This window comes from Ustilago hordei, assembly GCF_900519145.1.
Source record: "Ustilago hordei strain Uho2 genome assembly, contig: UHO2_contig_02, whole genome shotgun sequence".
In the NCBI taxonomy this organism is placed as follows: domain Eukaryota; kingdom Fungi; phylum Basidiomycota; class Ustilaginomycetes; order Ustilaginales; family Ustilaginaceae; genus Ustilago; species Ustilago hordei.
Window position 1 is genome coordinate 2696857 of NW_024545252.1, and position 19904 is coordinate 2716760.

The window sequence follows — 19904 nt, forward strand, 5'->3', positions numbered from 1 at the left end:
AGCCCCTGAGTGGTAACCATCTGCATGCTCCTTGAGCTTGGTCCTCTTCATGGCTGTGCCTGCTCCTTGAGCTTGGTCCTCCTCGTGGCTGTGCTTGGCCCTCCTTTGCATGTGAGTCCATAGGAGTCCATGGTCTCCATGGAGACTGCACTACGACCATGCTCTCTACTGATCTCGACTAGATCTTCGATACCTGTGCTCCTTTCATATGAACCCGTGACCCTCCTGCTTCTTGAGCATCCAGGCCCATGACACTTCCTTCCTCTCCATCATCTTTCTTTCTTGTTGCAGGCATGGCTATATCACATGACTTTGCTCTGTTTCATGAGTTGACTACCTTCTGGTCAACCATGGCCCAGCAGCAAGCCTGCACCCACTGCAGCCAGTCTTTTCCACCCAACCATTTCCATGGCAAGTGCAACTGAGCTTGCCAGTGCTGTGCAGCCTGCCATGGTGTCCAGCCTGTCTCTCTTCTCTCTGTGGCCACCCCGGCTTTGAGCTTCTGGGCACCAACTGCTGCACCACCAACGGCATCCTCTCCTCCACTGACCCCCCCCACCTTTGCAGCACCAGTCCCCACTCCCTCCTTGCCACCTGCTGTTGATCACTCCACACAGTGCAATGTTGCCACCAACATAGCTGCTCTGCATGCCAGGCTTGATGCACAAGCTGACTTCTCCTCTCAGCTTGCCAGCTCGATCTTAGAGATCTGCCAGCTGATCTTGTCCCTCCATCAAGACCAGGCACAGCCAACAAGCGCGCTTGCCCCTTCCTATCCAGCAGCTGCTGCACCAGTGGCACCATCTGCTCAGCCCCCTCTGGCCACCCCATCCTCGACTTCACCCTCTGGTGAGTTGCAGCTCCATCGACTGTTCCCTTGGATCTCCCCAGAGGTCACTCAGCTAGTCTATGATGACTGTCTCCTGCCCCATGACCTTGGCAAGCTTCGTTGCACCAGCAAGTCCTGTGCCAAACCAGATGCTGCCTCTGGCATCCTGGTCAATGGCATCTGCATCCAACTGGCTCTCCCTTTGTCTGATGCTCCAGATGTCAAGAGGTTCCTGCACCAAGTCCTGGACATGCACACCTTTGCCCAGGCCTGGACAGCATACACAGCCCTTCATTGCACCAGCACCAGCAACCCCAACCTCTGTGCCAGCCTTAGCTCTTTCCTTGTGGCAGTCATCGACCACAACACCAAGTGGCACTGGCCAGCTGTCGCTGAGTACGTCCTCACAGTCTGCAAGCACCGTTTCAGCTATACATCAGCCAGTGACTGGGCTGACAACGACCTCAGTGCTTGGCAGAAAGCTCTGGGCAGTATCCCTTGTCGCAATGTGTCAACCTCCAAGTCTCTGGCAAAGCCTATGACACCAGCCTCTGCTGCCAACACTCCAGCTTCCTCCTCTGTCAAGCGCCAGCGCCAGGACATTAGCTCTCAAGTGTGCTTCCATTTCAACTCCACCAGCTGTCCTGACAGCTCTCAGTGCCAGTGCCAGCATGTGTGCGAGACCTGTAGGGGTCCTCACCCTTGCACTTCATGTACCAACCCAGCAGCCAACATCAAGAAACAGCAACAGTAGTCACCTGGTGAGTAGTACACCTAGACTCTTTGCCCACTTGACCGCGTGGGCCCATCTCCGCAACAGACCCAGGTCTGGCCTCTTCGTCTCCTGGCGGTTTGTCCATGCAACAGCCCCAAGCCTCTTCTTCTTCATCTCTGCAACAGACTCAGGTCCAGCCTTCCTTCAGGTCTCTGCGACAGACTCAGGTCCGGCCTGTCAACATCCTCGACGACAGCACGTCTCTGCGACAGACTTAGGTCCAGCCTGTCAACACCCTTGATGACAACATGTCTCTGCGACAGACTCAGGTCCAGCCATCTTCCAGGTCTCCATGACAGACTCAGGTCCAGCCTGTCGACACCCTTGATGACAACATGTCTCTGTGACAGACTCAGGTCCAGCCAGCTTCCAGGTCTCTGCGACAGACTCAGGTCCGGCCTGTCAACATCCTCGACAACAGCACATCTCTGCGACAGACTCAGGTCCAGCCATCTTCCAGGTCTCCGCAACAGACTCAGGTCTGGCATCTCACTTCGGTCCCAGCAGCTCTGAACATTCCTTCAGCTGACCAGTGTCTCTCACTTCTTCTCAATCTGCAGCAGCATCTTCCTCCACCTCAACCCAACACCACCCTCGAACTCAATGCCTTTGATCCCACCACATCGCCAGCTTGCATTGGCTCCATGCAACTCCAGCAGCAGACGTGGGAGCACCTCCTCCAGGACTACCCTGACAAGTGTTACAGCACACAGGTTGCTGGCATGATCTGTCATGGCTGCCTCTTAGGCTACGACAGCCCCCTTTGCCAAGCCAACTGCCACATTGCCAACCTGCCCATCGACACTGACAGCCATGCTCACCTTCACCGCAAGATTTTCGCTTGCCTTGGCAAGGGTCACCTCACCATGGTGCCACCCACCTCTGCCCTCATCAAGTCTCCTATTGGAGTCATTCCCAAGCCTCGCTCCACCAAGCTCTGCACAATTCACCACCTGTCTCACCCTCGACATCCGGCCTCTTCGACCCTCCCTTCTGTCAATGCCGGCATCCACCCTTCCTTTGTCCACATCCAGTACAAGTCCATCCACCAGCTTGTTGACTTTGTGCAGTCCAATCCCAACTGCCTCCTCTGGAAAGGTGACCTCGAGGATGCCTTTCGGCACATCGTGACAGCAGAGTCCGATGCCTCCCTCCTGTCAGGGGTCTCGCACCTGAAACCCAGGTCGGTCTGTTGAGATACTCAGTGACTATCAAACTGTGTGACAGCTATTGTCTCAGTATCAGTCTCAATGAGTTAGTTGCTTTGGCGACTATCAAGTTGCGCAATGACAGTGGGTGGTGTTCATTGTATATACTATTGTAGGTTTCAGCTGACCTCTGAGGACACTCCATTCAGGGGTAGCTTGGCACGATCAATAACAATACATAGGTTATGATGACACCAAGGTCTGGTGTGAGTGTTGATGATGATGAGGTTGATGGTGTTGGTGATAAGGTTGGTGGCATTGGTGATAAGGTTGGTGGTGTCAACACGAGTGTCCAGTGTGTTGACTGATGCTTGAGGTGATCCCTGGACCACAGTGGACTACTGCCTTCAGTTCTATCTATATCCAGACCACTGACCTGCTATGGGTCACCTTCAGACATCAGGTAGTGGTGATACAACACACACACTATGATGAGGAGCAACCTTGATAGATTGCTGCTATGCTGACTGAAACTAATATATACTTATGCTGAAGTGATAACTAGTTATGATGGGTGTAGAGTGGATGAGGATCCACTTGACCTTTGATGATGAGAAAGCATGGTTATATACCTCTTCACAGCATCACCAGTGACACTGCTCCTGCTCTCTCTCCAGAGAGTACCTTCTTCATCAAGTACTGTTCAGGGGGCCTCTCCTGCTTGCTTGGCACCCCTGTGCCTCTTGAGCTGTGTCGACTCCTTCGACACTGCTCTCTCGAGCCCCTGAGTGGTAACCATCTGCATGCTCCTTGAGCTTGGTCCTCTTTGTGGCTGTGCCTGGCCCTCCTTGCATATGGGCTTAGTCCTCCTTTGCATGTGAGTCTGTAGGAGTCCATGGTCTCCATGGAGACTGCACTATGACCATGCTCTCTAATGGTATCGACTAGATCTTCGATACCTGTGCTCCTTCCATATGAACCAGTGACCCTCCTGCTTCTTGAGCATTCAGGCCCATGACATGTGGCAGACATCCTCATGAAGCCATTGAAAGGAGGAGAAACAACTCAATTAGCTTAAGCAATGGATTTGGTCATACTGGCAAGGGGGGGAGTTGAAGTTGCACCAGAATGACAAACATGCAAGAGAGCTGAGCCACTGACAGGCCAAGGATTGTGCATGCATAAGTAAATTTGGTGGCAACCAATCAGGACACATTTAGAGAAAGGAACACCAAGAGTATGGAGGAAAATGCTGAGGCTCCTCATGACACACCTAGTTCACAGGGTGTGGATGGCAATTCTCATGAACGAAGCAAAAGGTATATATATCTTCACATTACTGTAGTCCTAGTCTATCTGAATCTAAGCATTGCATTTACTATACACTAGTGCGAAAGGAGCTAGAACGTAGCCCGGACGAAGAGGTGTATCGCATAACTTCAACTGAAACATACCGTTTCAGGTCTTCCAAAAGGGTATTTCAGCTCATAGTCATAGCCCTCTGTCAGTCAGAAAAGCCGATCTTCACAGTGATCTGAAAGAAGTAGCAGCTCTAGGTATGTATTTAACAGTGAAAAGGGAACGGCCCATGCAAACGCGTTGCAGGATCCAACTGCGATCAATGCTGAAGCTCCCCCTTGGCTGAAGCCTCCGCGACCTTTGCAAGAATGTGGACCTGATCTGCGACCTTCTTAAGGGTAGCCAGTACCCGACCATTGCCCTTTGTGAAGCCGTACTCGTGGTACTCAAGCCCGCATTGCTTGGCAAAAGGTACGACGAAGCGGTCGCGAAGTTCCCTGAGGTTGTGACGAGGTACACGCGGGAAGAGATGGTGCGAGACCTGCATGTGAAGCCCACCATGAAGGAAGTCGAGCCAAGGCGGGCAGTCGACATCCATAGTTGTACGGATCTGACGAGAGGCAAAACTTTCGCTAAGCCCCATATCCTCGCTCGACTGAGCAAAGTGAGAGAGCACAATCTGGATGTGCAAGGGCGAAGTGACGACGTGCGAGATCATGAGATAGGCAAGGCGGATGGGCCAAGAAGGTAGAGAGCCGAGAAGTCCGTATCCGTACCAGGTCCAGAAGGTGACAAGGCCGACCACCTCAAGGGCCAGCCAGCGATCGCGACGTGCCTTGAGCGCAAGAAAGCCGTACGAATTTGCATAGAGGTTGAAGCGGCCAAATGCCATGACGATGTAGTAGAGTTTGTGCTGATGCTGAAGAAGGAAGCGGCTGGGTGCATCGAACTCGAGTATGCGGCGGTAATAAGATGACCACAGACCTGAAGGCCTGGAGGAAGCAGGCGAGGGCGAGGCATCGATGCTATCGGCGCCGTTGATCACGGTGGTCTGACCGGCCAAGACGAATTGGGGCGAAATGGCAAAGAATGGCATGTGCTGAATGTCTGGATCGTGCTCGGGGTGGTTGGTGACAAGGTGGTGAACGTCGTGATTATCACACCACCAGCCGATGCTGAGACCTCCAATGAAGTCAGCAATGGTGGTACCGATGATGCGGTCCCACTGCCAAGAATGTGTGATGCCACTGTGACCCGAGTCATGCGCCGAGAAGGTGAGCTGATGCCAGAAGAGACCGAGGAAGAGACTGGAGAGCCAAAAAGAGACAGTCGAAGTGTTGAATGTCGATGACCCGTTTGAAAGCGATGCTGGTGTCGATCGTTCTAGTTGCAATTGTGCTTGTCCGCGGAACCAGAAAGCGTAGGCGACGGAGCCCAAGAGGATGTATCGAGCCATCTCACGAGCATAGCCGATGGGACGAAGCGTGTAGAGACCAGCATGTTTGACGCGCTGATGCAACTGCCGATACGCTTCCGAAATGACCTTCTCTCGTGCCGGATCGATGGTATCGGGATCGGGTGGAGGCTCAAGGAGGTCGACGGGTAGTGGGAAGCCATCGGGTCTTTCAACAAGAAGAGTGGAACGAGCGACTTGCTTTCGATTGTGTGTTGTCGAAGCCTTCTCTGCTCGTATCTTTCGGATGTGATCCGACAAAGGTGGGGTGCCGACAAGGAGGTCTTCGACATGCGCTTCCTCCGAACTTGATGACGAGGCATCTGAACCTTGGCTCTCGCGATCGGAACTGCCGGCACTGGTCGAAGGCGTGTTTCTGTGTCGCCACATTGCTACTTGAGCATGAGGATGGTCGAGCTTTCCCTTGCGGTAACCGAGTTGAACGGGTGGCACAAGCGGCCTGTAGTTATCCCAATCTGCTTGGTCAAGATAGCCAATGACGAAACGAGACATGAGGCGTGAGATGGTTTCGTCGGAATGGTATGCTTCGATCTCGTCGGTGGCATCGCGACCAACAAAGTGAAGAATGGCGAGCTCACCGCCTGGATGCCTTGCGAGCCATCGATCCAGTTTGTAGATCTTTCGTCGATGCAAAACGAGTGTTTCGCCTTGAGCGATGCGATCTGCTAACTGTGAACGCGTCAAGGTCTTGAGCTGTCGAGCCTCCCGCTTGACATCGGAGGCGGGTGTGGCCGGAGAAGCATTGCTTGAGCCGCTGTTGCACAGCATTGTATCGACAGCGAGCGATACTTTGCTAAAGCTTTTTACTTTTGAGATGATGCGACAGAATGATGGAAGGAGTTGGGTTCAGTCTGAAAGGTCAAGCAAGGTCCGCCACCAAGGTTGATGCTTCAAAGCTCTCGGTGAATCAAAGATTGCACTGTTAGAAAGATTTAACTCTGATCGACACTTATCGGGAGATATCAGTCTAAGTACAGTGTTCAAGCTTTTGAGCTAAAACACTATACTATATTGACGTGAGGGAAGAAGGTAGCGGTAGCCTCGAGCTCTCCGCTCATTGTCTATATACATTTGTGGTTTGTGGCTGACTGTGGGGAGCATCCCACCTAATGAGCAAGTATGACAACGGACGGGACCCAAACCGTCCTGGATCTCCATCATATCGGCCCGCCCGATCTCCGATCAGATCGACTTTCCCCGATTCGTCATCAGATCGTGCTCTGCTGGATCGTTATCTTCAGCATGCACATCCAGATCCTCCTCGTGACTTTAGCCAGCGAAGAAAGCGAGCTTTGTTTTCTAAACCTGCAGACGGCACGCTCCTCCTCCCTCCTCCTCCGAGAAAGACTCTTGCTTGCCAGACGCGCCTTCCCCAAGCAAAATCGCAGCCACTACTCTCACGCACGCACAAGCCATGATAGACGCCAATCACACTTTTGCTTTGTCTTGTCACTTTTCCTTTCTTCCACGAAGCCCACCGTCGTTCCATCTCGATCAATCCGCCAACTCCTGTCTACTGTGCTTCATCGGACCCATTACCGACGCTGTATCGGCTCAGCACTTTCTTGGCATACCGTGTTATCCAGCAATTCCATCGGCATTTCCGCACCTCCTGCTAGCAGATCCTCCTTACACCTCATCCCGCAACGACGACGATGGCAAGAACTCAGCATTTTCCAGTGCAAGCAAAAATCCCAATCTACTCGGTCGGCTTTCTACAGGATGATGTGATTGTGTACTCGGGTGGTGGTGGTGCTGGTCGGTCTGGAGTCACCAACGCCGTCGTGGCTGCCCGCATAGACCTTTCCGCACAAACCATCCACAAACTCGACGAGCTCGGATTGTCTAGAGACGAGGATGCTCCAATGGCCATGTCAGTCAACCTTTCCAAGTCACAACTCGTCTGCGGCATCAATGATACAGCGGATAACATCAGGAACGGCAACAACCAGCCTGTCCGCATCTTCGACTACTCTTTGCAAGCTGTCGAGGCCAATGGAGAGATACGCACCACTTCTTCGGAAAAGGGCAAGGCCAAGGAAGAGACGACCGAGCAAGGCCCACAGGTCAAGTTGCACTTTGTCAGAGCCCTCTCTTCTCTCAACATCCAAGACCCGGAGCAATATCTCAAAGTTGTCACCTTCAGTCCCAATGGCCACATGCTTGCCATCGCCAGCACTGACGGTCAGGTTGCACTTCACCGATACCCTTCTCTTACCCCCGTCTGGAATGACGTAGGCGAACCTTCATCCTCTGCTATCACTGCTGCTGAAGCTAAAGACACCTCCGTCTCCATCCCTTCCCATGACTTTGACAAGAGCGAGATCTACGATGCCGACTTTTCTCACTCCAATACCCACCTCGTTTTCACGTCTTCCTCCAAACTCGTCGTATACTCGACAGATCCTTTCTCAGAGTCCAGCTCCGATCAGGTGATAGCCGACGGAGACGCCGCCAACGCATCAGCCGAGGGTTTCGCACAGACCATCCAGACCATTAAGAACCCCGCGCTTGGCGGTAAAGGTCCTTGCTCTTTCCGTGCTGCTCGATTCGGTCGTGGCGAGGCAAGCAAAGAGAAGCTCTTCACCGTCGTCAACGCTGCTCCCGTAGGTGGCAAGGGCCCAAAAGCCAAGATTCGCAAGAGCTTTGTGACCGCTTGGGACGCCGACACGTGGGATCTCATCGAAACTCGCCACGTCTCGGATCGACCCGTCACCGTCTTTGACGTCTCTCCTGATGGCAAGTTCCTCGCCTACGGCTCGTCCGATCTCTCCATCGGTGTCTTGGATGCAAAGACCCTGCGTCCCGTGCTCAAGATTCTTCATGCCCACGACTTCCCACCCACATGCCTCAAGTTCAACCCGGCTTCGAACCTGCTCGTATCTGCGAGTGCAGATAATACCCTTCGCGTCATCCCCATCCCGGCAAAGGCGTTGTTAGAGTCAGCCTCGAGCGGTGGAGGTGCGCTGGCGTTCATCTCGGAGACAAGGATGGGCTTCTATACCACCATCATTTTCTCGCTACTCATCGCTGCATTGGCGCTTTGGATTCAGAGGAACTATCTCATCAAGTAGGCGCTTAGGTGAAATTCACGAACGTCATTGCCATAGCTTTGGGAAAATGCGATGCTGCTAACGGCTGTTGAGATGATTGTAAGAATACACTGTGACTGACAGAAAGTTACAAACAAGAGGCTTGCGCGGAATAAAGTGATGCTTGGTTGCAATGATGTTACGTGCTGCTAGTGCCTGCTGCCGAACTCGTCGAAGGCCCATCATTTGGCGTCGATGACCCTTTACCCTTGCCCTTCCTCGCCATGAGTTTGTCAATGTACTCCTTGGCAAAGCTCTTCATCTTGATCTTTTTCTCGTTCGAAAGCTCTGTCAACGCGGAGCCACGAGGAGGAGGCCACGACTTGGGATTGCGCATCTCTTTGTCCACGATGACGTTGGTCAACTCTTTTGCGTGACGCTTGAAGCTGTCGCGTTCCAGTTGGTCTTTGTGCTTCGACATCTGACGCACGACGATCTCGCCAACCAGCTTACGCAGCCTTCGCTCGTTGCTGGCTGCAAGATCGGCTGGGTCAGCGTGGGTGGAAGGGTCGACAGTGGCCCGACTCGAGTCTGCACCGTTCGCTGCACCGTGGCGAGAAGAGGCGTGAGCATTGGAGGAAGAAGAGACCTTGTGTCGCTTGTCTGCGTGTCGTGACGAAGATGACGGTCGTTTGCGGGAAGAGCTGCTGCTGAGACCTCCGTTGAGCTCGAGTTCACGGGCTGCCTTTGCTGCTGCTTCGGCATCTTTGCGTGCGCGCTCCTCCTGCTCGTTTGCCTCCCGAATGATGTCCTCAATCGACTTGGCGGGCGGAGTAGGGGCTGGTGCTGGTGCCGGCTGGCGTGGCTGCTGTTGTTGCTGCTGCTGTATCTGAAGTTGCTGTTGCTTGAGCGATGAAACCAGACCGGGCAGTGATTTTGCCAGGGAGGACGACAAAGCTGAAGTGAGCTGGTCAGGTGTGATTGGGCTCTGACCCAATGAGTTCAGGCCAGTGGGGGTGAAGTTGCCAGGCGACAGCCTAAGGTGGTGGCCAGAACCGTTCATTGGCTTCAAGGATCGCTTTGCATGCAACGAATTGGAGGCAATCGACCGAGGTGCCGGTGGTGGCTGCCATGTTGGTCGACTTTCGCGCATGTCTTGGTCGTTCGAGAGGGCAGAACCCAGCTCGGAAGAGACCGTGTTGGGAGCCTGAGCCTGGTCAAGCTCCAGAGGATCATCAAGGTCCTGTAATCGTCGACGATCAACCCATGTTGTCACTGCTGCGGCCTCCTTGAGATCTTCCGATCCTTGCTTGAGAGCATCCTTGCGTGCGATTCGATAGGTCATATCGAGCTTCTTCCATGCTTCGAGCAGGTGCTCAGCACGAGAGGAAACTTCTGCGTCAGGTGAAGGCGGTGCACCAATTGGTGTGGCGGCGTGCTGTGGCACTGGACTGTTGTGCTCTGTTGCGGCTTCGCCCTTGATGTCGGTGTCCGAGTTGATGTCCGCTTTTGACTCAACGGAAGGATCTTCCACCTTGACCTCTCCTTGTGAATTGAATTCGGCTTTCTGATCGGTCTTTGAATCCACTGAGTCTTGTTGATCCTCAGATTTCTTTCTGACTTTGGTTCGATACGTTTCGGCGACGATGCGTACCTGATCCTCGACTCCGCAGTCGATGACCTTGTTACGTGCAATGAGCGGCCACCGAGCAAGGACATTGATGATCAGCAAAACAATGTCGCGATCGTTCCACCACTGCTCTAACAAGAATTGCATCAGAATGAAGCCATGTAGTTTGACAAGTGACTTTTGCACATTGACGTCGGTGGTCATCTCCATCCTGCGTAGCAACTTTTCGAGGATCTCGCGTTTGGGACCGGCTTGTCGAGCAGCGGTCATGACACGAGTAGCCTCATGCTCCTTGATGGGACGCATCTGAGGGATAAAGTCGAGATCGAGTCGCTTGCCGCGCTTTCGTCTTGAGCCTTTGGCGCCTGTCTCTTCGACTTCGTCTGCGATTCCGAGGGCATCAAGGAAGAGATCGTCAATGCCGCTGAGATCAGTCTGAGTCTTACCTCCGAGCGTGCCTACACAGTTGGGTTCACCACAGAAACACTCTTGAGCGTCGTTGCCGTACCTGTCGACATTGTAGTTGAAGGTGAGCTCTTCGCCCTTCTGGATGTTGCGTTTTGCAAAGATTCCCATGCGAAGATGCTTTCCGACCTGCCATTTGGATACAGAGCAGTTGGGATTACAACTGTGGTTGATGAAACGACCCTTGCCGCCTTTCTTGGTGGCATCGAGATACTCGTTGGGTTGTAGCATCATAAAGTAAAAGTGGCGAATACCTTCTTGTCGATACTGCTGCATGCGCTCGAGGAAGGTAGGCTGATTCATAACCTCGCCTACATACTCGTACACAAACGTCTCTTTGGGGATGTCCTGTGCGGCTCGCAAACCAAAGCCCTTCTTCTCGGTTTGAACGATGTCGACGTTGACGTACTGCCTGCGGTGGAAACGCTGATTGCGACAAAGCTTTCCCCATCGACACTTGGAGGAAGAGCATTCGATCTGGGTCATGCGGTTGATACAGCCAGATTCGTCCGTGCAGGCGAGATCTTCGCTCTCGGAGTGAGGGTTGCAATCGCAGAGCATGTAGTCGTCAAACTTGCCAGGAGGACGTCCAAGCTTCTTGTCGTGGTAGTCGTTGAATGTGATCTCCTGGAAAGTTGACATGGCGGCGTCTTGGGCAAGAGGGAGATGGTCGACAAGCTGAGGCGGCGTTTTGAGATTGGGTTTGCGGGAGAAGGAAGCAGATGTGTACAGAGATGAGCCGGCATCGTCGTGATCTGCTGCGCCCTCATCATCCAAAGCTGAAGATGTGCGGGACGACGAGGAACGTGTCGGGTCTAGTTCTGAGGGCGAGGCTGGAGAACGCGGCGAGGGGGACGGACTTGCAACCTTGTCGAAGGCATTGTAGCTGGATGAAGTGGGCCGATGTGGCGGAGATGGAGACGGGGTGAAAGCAGGCGGCGGCGGCGGATGCGTTGATGGCGGTGACAGGGATGCTGAAGAATGTGGAGATGCGTCTTCCTTGAGGGTAGAAGTGCTGGGCCGATTGGCTGCAGTGTCGACTGAATCTGCTGGTGAATCCATAGCTGAGGCGGTAAACAGCGGTTGCTGTGCCTATGAAGTGTTGCTGTGCCCTGTTATTGAAGCCTTTGACCAAGGTTGACGGCAGTCAATCTGCAACAACTGCCGAGTTCGACCTGTTGGTGTGGTACAGTAGAGTACAGTAGGATCGCAGGGTTTCACTGCTCACGGATGCTGAAAGCAATCATGAAATGCCGAGCAACCGAGTCATAGTCTAGGGACGGAAGTGCCGACGAGAGTTCGATCCTGACTGCGATGAAGCGGAAGAGCCGAATTGGCACGGGAGCATGAAAGAGCTCTTGCGTGATTGCAATCTTCGATGGCAGGACGCGGAAGCGGAGATACCGAACGAGTGATGAGAGTCTTGAATATCACGATCACGGGGCCTTTGAGGCTATGACGACGACGAGGAATGGTTGGTGTTGCGAGGCGAGATGATGTTCAGGCCGAAAGAGATCTTGAAGAGTCTTGCAACAGCGCGCGCCACCTTTATTTTTTGCAGACGCTCAAGCTGTCTTGAAAGGGTTCAACACTTGTTCGTGTTCGACAGTCACACCCAAGAGCTTGTGATCCGCGCTTGCCCTTTGAACAGCATCTCTGCCAAGTGAAGTGGCATCAAAAGCATCAAGCAAACTCAAGCTTTAAAGTGTAGCCACAGTGGCTGCTGAGCAGCTCGCGCCACTTTTACCCAAGTGAGGAGAAGAGCTTAGGCTGGCCGAGTGCCGAAAATCATGAAAAAAGGAGAAATTCAACTTTTGTCGGCAGTTGAGCGAGCGAACGAGCGATTCAGTCGGTCTTTCCTCTCTCCCTTTTCTGCATGGATTCACGACGGATGAATGAAATGCACACCACAACGCGCTCTTGCAGTTGAACAAGAGTTTCAGTGCTGGCTCCGTGGCGGTTATCGAGCTAAGGCCGAGAGTGACAGTAGTCAAAGAAGTGGTCTCCCGTGATATTCGAGTCGAGGCTTTTTTTCTTTCTTTCTTGCTACAGCACTAGCATCGACACTGGAGTGTGCATTCAGTTTGACGCTACCACCTTCACCGCCATCGCAACTTTCTTGCAACTCATTCCCTACCAGCACGCTCCTTTTGCTTCGGGCTCGACGCCCTAGCTCGTCTCGGATCTGACACCCTCGAACACGACATCTGCAAAAGCTTGACTTCCTCTTGCTTTTGCAGTGTGATGTGGAGTCGTGCAAGTGAGTCTAACATATCCACCGTCTCGACTCTTCCTAGTCACAGTCCATCTTGACCGCAGTCTGTCTTACCATCCCTTCTTTCTCAATCATCCTCTCTTCCTACGCTTTTTGACGTACAGCAGCTGGATAAATGTCGATCGTTAGCAATGTATCACTACTCTCACTCCCAGCAGCAGCCCTACCATCAGCAACATAAGCACCCGCAACAACCACAGCAGCAACAACATCTGCACCAGCACCAGCACCAACATCATCACCAACAGCCCCCTGCTCCTGGGCCTCAACGTCACCATCTCAATCACGCCCGCCATCCTCAGCATCCACCCCCGCATCACGCTCACCCACAACCGCAACAACATCCGCCCTACGCTCAACAACCACTCCCTCCTTCCAACCGATCCGATATGCAGAATCATCATCACGCGCAACAGCAGCAGCCGTCATTCAACGGTGCACTGCCACCTAGACCGTCAACGCGCAGCTCTGCGATTCCCATCATAGCACCTGCCTCTACTCCACCTCCTGGCGCTAGCCCTAAGCCTGGCATTACCTACGGAGCGGCAACTGCAGCCGGCACACAATCGCAGCAGCAACCAGACGCATCCAAGTCTCCTGTATTCGCCAATGCCGGTGCAAAGTCGCGAAAACCATGTCGCAATGTAGCTATCTACGGTCACTGCAAGTACCAAAACGACGGCTGCTCTTTCGACCACTCGGAAGCCTCTGAAAGCTCCGCCACCGATGCCCACTCGTCCGCACAGACACCAAAGTCACCCGTAGCTCAGTTCTCTTCCGGTCTCTCGGCTACTTCAGCTTCTCCTCTCAACTCGCCGGCAAAGTCTCGAGGCGGCGTCAATGCCCCCTCCAGTCCCTTCAAAGGCGCACTTAGTGCTCGCAACGTTGCAGCTGCCGTCTTTGTGCCAAAGACAAACGGTAGCTCATCTCCATCCCTCTCCGCTGCATCCATAGCTCCAACTCCAAGATCAGGTCTCGACAACCTCACAAACGACGTCAACGAGATCAGGGTCCACTCATCTAACAGTAGCACCAGCAAAGAGTTTACACCAGCCGGCTTCACACAGAACGGTCCAGCCACGCCCAACATGTACACCGCCAACTATGACGTCGATCCTATCCACAGCTCTTTCGACCCACATCAATCTGGATCCGGAGCAGGCTTGTCGCATGACACTCACATGGGCTCGTCGACTCCGTCCGGTAGTGCTCCTCCTTCGCTTCTGGCACAGGCAGCTCGTCCGTACAATCCTTACGAGCACATGAACGAGTTTGGTGATCCCAACCCACCTCCGGGTCCGCCCGGACTCGGGCTTGGTGGAGGTATGGACTACTACTCCGCGGCAGCTAATGGCGCCGCCAAGATCCGTCAACCGCTTCACTACCACCTCTATGCACCACCTCTCCCTCACGTCTCCAACTTGCACCCTCATCACCTCACTGCCAACGCCTTCTTCCTCAACCCAAACCAGCGTGAAGAGCTTCAGCGCAAGCAAGAGGCAATGTTGGCCAGTGTCCCTCCTCCCGAACTCGGAGGCCCCAATCTTCCTGAGGAGCTGCATGTCTACCACTCCCTCGTACCTCTCGAGCATCCAGGTCCAGGTGCACCCTCTACCATGGGTATGCCTCCTGGTCTCATCGATCCTCGGATGGGTGCGCCGGGTGCCAACGGAGCGACAGGTGCATCAGGTGATCACAGCAAGGTGTTCGGATACCGGAGTCACTCGTACAAAGCCACTTGCACACTCGATGGAAAGCGATACGTACTCCGCAGGCTCGAAGGTTTCCGTCTTCAGCACGAGGCCGCCATTGGATTGGTAGAGCGATGGCGTCGCATCCGCCATCCCAGCATTGTCAGCGTACGTGAAGCTTTCACAACGCGCGCCTTCGGCGACCAGTCGATCGTCTTTGTCTATGATTACCATCCATTGTCGACGACACTTTATGCGGAGCACATGACGATCAAGGCAGCCCAACCCGACCGTCGGACTGGACGACTGCAGCCCGTCTCTATGCAGGTGCCAGAACGTACATTGTGGAGCTATCTCTGCCAGCTGACGTCGGCTTTGCGATCGATCCACTCGAGCAACCTGGCAGCTCGATGTATCGAAGCAAGCAAAGTGCTACGCACAGGCAAGAATCGCGTTCGCATCAATTGCTGTTCCGTCTTCGACGTCATCGCCTACAACCCGGATGAGTCTGGCTCCGAGGCGTTGAAGGCACAGCAGCTCGAAGATCTGGTCAACCTCGGTGCGCTCATCGTCGGGATTGGCCTCAATAGCATCTCTGCCACCAACGACATTGCAGCCAGCCTTGCCATGTTTGCCGGCCGCTATTCGGCTGAGCTCAAGAACGTCGTGGCTTGGTTGGTCGGTCAATCTCCTGCTCCTCGCGACGCAAACGAGGAAACGAGCCAAGTACCTCGAACAGTCAATGAGCTAGTCAAGACGCTCGGTATTCACTGTTCCGACGAGATGGATTCTGCACTCAACTACACTGACTTGATGGAAAACTCGTTGATGAAGGAACTGGAGAATGCAAGGCTCGTGCGGTTGCTTTGCAAATTTGGATTTATCAACGAACGACCCGAGTTCGACCACGATCCTCGATGGGCCGAGACAGGCGATCGATACGTGATCAAGCTTTTCCGCGATCATGTCTTCCACTCGGTCGACGAAGCAGGACGACCCGTCGTGGACCTCAGCCATATTCTCACCAACTTGAACAAGCTAGATGCGGGAACGGATGAGAAGATAATGCTGACATCAAGGGACGAACACAGTTGTCTGGTGGTCAGCTACCGAGAGATCAAGAATTGCATCGAGAGCGCTTTCCAAGACTTGTCCCGAACAAGGTAAATTCACCGTAGAATGGGTCTTTCCGCTTTGGCCTCTCTTTAGAGAAAGGAGGACCTGATGCATTCAATCACTTCATTCAGTCTGCCACCCTTGTATAACGGTATCTGCACGGCAATCAAGACTCAAAATTTGCACCTTGTTCACGCTCGGCGATGTTGAAACATTGCATGACAATGAAAATCCTGAAGTGATGAAAAGAAAAACGCACAAAAACGAGAGGCACTTGTTCGTAGGTGTAGGTACGAATGAGCGTGTGAACATGATCAGAGCTTGGACAGCCTCTGCACGCGCTCCTTCTCTTGTGAGTGAAAGTTGGGAGGGAGGTGCAAGTAAGACTGATGTATCTGCTGATGCCCCGTGGGGTTGCTTGCAAAGTAAGAGTGCGAGATATTAGGCACGCCGGGAAAGCGACTCTGTGGTGGCGGTTGGGCATGTTGTGCCAGGGCAGGAGGCGGTACCTGTCCGAACGCAAAGGGTGGGTGCGACGTCGCAGAGGGAACCGGGGGTGTAGCCTGAGGAAGGGAAGCAGAGGGCAAGATCTGTGGCTGCAAGTTGGAGTGGTCATAGTCGAGGAAGTAGTTGATATCTTTGGCCACACGTTCGGGATATTGCGAGATGAAGCCTGCTCCTGAGTCCTCGTAGAGGTTCAGAGAAGGTTTGGGTAGCCTGCACATGAGCTCCCAACTTCTGCTGGCGGGGATGAGCGAGTTGTTGATGCCGTTCATGACGAGGACAGGCACGTTGATCTTGGCCATCGGGTCAATGTAGGTACCGCCACGCTGCTGCGGGAGCGTCTCCCAGCTTCTCCAGGCGAGTCGTTGGCATCGGAGTGGGCCAAGCTCTCGACGATCTTCCAACAGACCGATGAAAGGAGCTTCTGAAGGCAATTTGGAGCGATACTCGGCGAATCTGTTGACGCGGTCCCAATGCTCTTCCAGGGCTTGCTGACCGGAGGCGGACTCAGTGAAGAAGGTGTGTTTGAGTGCTTGCTTGACTTCCTCGGGCTTGGTTCCATCGTTTAGGGAGAGCCGTGAGGCATTCATGAGGTTCCAATCGTCGCGAGGCCATGCAATGGACATGGAGCTTCGAGAGCATTCTTCGTAGAGACGTGCAGAGATGGCAGGGCCTGTGGTCGCTGCTGCGACGATCTTGCGGACACGTGTGGTGGAAGGAGTAGGATAAAGCGCCGCAAGAAGAGCAGCAGCACCACCCATGGCAAATCCAAGGATGTCGTATTCAGACATGCCGAGCGAGTTAGCGACAGCGACAGCATGTTTTGCCCATTTGTAGAAAGAGCCCATGTAGGGCCGAGTGTCGCGGTTGGAGACGGAGCGTCCGCAGTGACACGGATCAAAGATGACAACTGGCCGAGATTTGAGGAGATGAGCGAGGAAGAGTGGATCCCACATGTCCATGCCCGCACGGAAGTCACAGTGAAGCAGCAAAGGAACCTCGGAGCGTTTGGTTGGTGGAGCAAAGTGGGCCGAGGATGATGCTGACGAGGGCGACGATCCTGCTTCGCAAGCAATCTGATGGAAAGCGTCGGGTTGGACATTGAGCCAGCGATAGGCGATCTTTGCGCCTGATCCGATGTAGATAAAGTTGGTGAGCGTTGTCTGGACGATCTTGAGACAATGACGCAGATAAGGGTCAGCGACCTCTGCAAACAGTTCTGCTGTCTTCATGATGACAAGTCGTCTTGCTCGAGGCTTGGTACCGCTGGGTCGTGTCCGATGCTTGAGAAACAAACGCGAGCAGGTGCGATGTTAGAAAGTAAGATGATAACGAGAAGGTGGAAGATGAGAAGGTAACAAAGAAAGATGCTGGCTTGTCCGGCGCCACGTTGAGGAGCACAAAGAGGAGGGCGGGGAAGCAGCTCTCTCAACCGCACCGCTTGTCCTCCTCTGGAGCAGCAGTCACTTGTCACAAGGATACTCTACACTCTTCCTCGTGTTCGTGTGTTCGTGTCGGGCTCGCCATACATATCGAATCTTACTTTTTCCGGGAGGTTGCTTCGCTAAGCTGTGCCTGCCACGGCCTCTTCTGTCAGTCCATAGTTAAATTCCCTACTGTGTGCATTGCGTCTTTCCCTTTCCATCGAACGCAAAGAGCGAGCGAGGGCCACAGACACGATTACATCAAGTCTAGCCCTTTCAAGGACCACTCGAATCATAAACCATTTACCAAGCCGTCCGCTGATGCATCCTCCCCATCCATCTTTCAATGTCGGAGTCCGTGGAATAGCGCTCGTCGTCGTTCTATGGCGCTTTTAGCGAACGAAAGATGCCGCAAATCAAGCTCATTGTTAGCTGCTACCTGGCTCAACAACGTGTTGTTCGTAGCATACATGGCTCTCCGTTCCAAGACGGAAGAAAAGGCAAACAAACCAAGGTCCCGACTGTGTGTTTCGACAGCCACGCGAGGTTGGGACCCTTGACCCATCCTTCGCGGCTGTTCGCAATTCTTTCTTGTTTTTCCGAAAGCTGCAGCTCAAGGTTGACCCGCAACACTCGTCTCGTGTCCCGGCCGTGACGCCCTTCTCTGAGATCGGCGATTTCCACGAATCGAAAAGCCCGATTCACCTTGCTTATGGCTGCAGCAGGCAAGACCTCCACCCTCTTTTTTGTTTGTTCATCAGAGGATTGCCATCGGATCGTCCAACCATTACCACCCTATCCTGGAAGTTCACACCGACAGCGGTCATGAGGCCCAGCATGATCAAGCCGAGGGATGTAGCACCCGTACAGACCTTTGCTAAGGCGGCTGCAAAGTGTTCGGCAGAGGTAAGTCAACTTTTGCGAAAGGGTGACCAAGATCAACGACATCTTCCTTGCAGTGACTTGGCTTTTGTTCGATGCTGAGACATGCTATCTTTCATCGTCTTCGACCATTATAGGCTCGCGTATACGGTGCATGCGTCGCGACCAACTACGAGAACATCGAACGCAACATGTGCCAGAAGGAGTTTCTCGCTTTCAAAGCCTGCGTCCAGCAAAAGGTAAGTGTCTCTTTCGCCCTAGACCCAACTGGTACTGACTCGCGATGCTTATCTCCCAATCTATCTGTCTTTATCTCTCCCGGTGCTTCTTATCGCTCTTGATGCGACTTATTGTCGTACAGCTCGGATGTAAGTGGTGAAGATCGATCATCTCGTCATTCTCCTTGTACACCATCAACATTCATGCAACTAGAATCGATTTCCAGATACGTACTGCGGTCTCAGCTCAAATGGTACCGGACCGCCTTGCCTATGGCTGTCTTTCGTCTCGGCAAGTCGGCGTTGCTGCCTATCTCGCTGTCGCATGAAGCAATGAAGCTTTTACGCTTGAATGGCTATCATCTTTCCTGTCACTTGATGCCAGGACGCCGTCTCGATCGCCAGTCTTCCGGTAGCAGCGAGAAGGAGATGCAAAGCCTGTCTCAAGCAATTCGATCCTTGCCTTTTCTATCGCTTTACCTGCTCGTATCATGTTACCTCTCTTCTCTACAGAACCCTTATCTGTACGACGAACACAGGCGTCCAACCCTGAATACCCCTTCCCTTGTAACTTGTAGCCTTATATCTGTCACGTTGTTTCGAGAAATGGATGTTCCTTTGTCTATGCGGAGGTGTCGTCATCAGATGTGTGTCCCTGAGAGTGTGCGAAAGAGCGTTTGGGAGTGAGACTGTGGATGCGCTTCATTGCGAACTTGAGGTACCGCTTCCGAACACGGTCGGCTACGAAGCCCCCATCTTTCGACAAAAGTTGCGATCCAGTCTCGGTGAGTATGCGAGCACTCAGGCAACCGACCAACATTCTGTTGGAGCCAACCGTGGTGTATGTCGTCCTTCTGATCAATTGTCACGCTCTGCACGCCGATGGACCTGACGGGCCCCTGGTCACCAGCATTGAGAGATCTTAACGCCTTGAGAATAGCTGTACCCCTTCTGTGCGTATTCGCCGTGGCCGGCATACGTGGTGTAATTGAGATGCGACATCGTGCTCAGCCAAGATCAAAGAGAAGCGCTGGGTGTGACAGACAATCTCGTCAACGCACGAGTTTCCCAGAGATATATGTAGCCAAGGCTGCCAATCGTTGACAATATGTTTCGGACCTAGAATGCCGAAACTCCGTCAT

At 53.4% G+C, this 19904-nt stretch overlaps 5 protein-coding genes across 5 annotated transcripts; 2 read left to right on the top strand and 3 right to left on the bottom strand.

Moving 5' to 3' along the window:
- Window positions 1–4370: 4370 nt before the first annotated feature.
- Window positions 4371–6293, bottom strand: UHO2_01604 (uncharacterized protein; the record flags this gene model as incomplete). Its single annotated transcript, XM_041554071.1, has 1 exon — window positions 4371–6293. The coding sequence occupies one exon, from the start codon at window positions 6291–6293 to the stop codon at window positions 4371–4373; it is 1923 nt and encodes a 640-aa protein (XP_041410005.1).
- Window positions 6294–7180: 887 nt separating this feature from the next.
- Window positions 7181–8599, top strand: UHO2_01605 (uncharacterized protein; the record flags this gene model as incomplete). Its single annotated transcript, XM_041554072.1, has 1 exon — window positions 7181–8599. The coding sequence occupies one exon, from the start codon at window positions 7181–7183 to the stop codon at window positions 8597–8599; it is 1419 nt and encodes a 472-aa protein (XP_041410006.1).
- Window positions 8600–8756: 157 nt separating this feature from the next.
- UHO2_01606 (uncharacterized protein) lies at window positions 8757–11714 on the bottom strand (the record flags this gene model as incomplete). Its single annotated transcript, XM_041554073.1, has 1 exon — window positions 8757–11714. The coding sequence occupies one exon, from the start codon at window positions 11712–11714 to the stop codon at window positions 8757–8759; it is 2958 nt and encodes a 985-aa protein (XP_041410007.1).
- A 1344-nt stretch (window positions 11715–13058) lies between these two features.
- UHO2_01607 (uncharacterized protein) lies at window positions 13059–15785 on the top strand (the record flags this gene model as incomplete). Its single annotated transcript, XM_041554074.1, has 1 exon — window positions 13059–15785. The coding sequence occupies one exon, from the start codon at window positions 13059–13061 to the stop codon at window positions 15783–15785; it is 2727 nt and encodes a 908-aa protein (XP_041410008.1).
- A 263-nt stretch (window positions 15786–16048) lies between these two features.
- UHO2_01608 (uncharacterized protein) lies at window positions 16049–17470 on the bottom strand (the record flags this gene model as incomplete). Its single annotated transcript, XM_041554075.1, has 1 exon — window positions 16049–17470. One exon carries the CDS (start codon window positions 17468–17470, stop codon window positions 16049–16051), a length of 1422 nt encoding a protein of 473 aa, XP_041410009.1.
- Between the last annotated feature and the right edge of the window lie 2434 nt (window positions 17471–19904).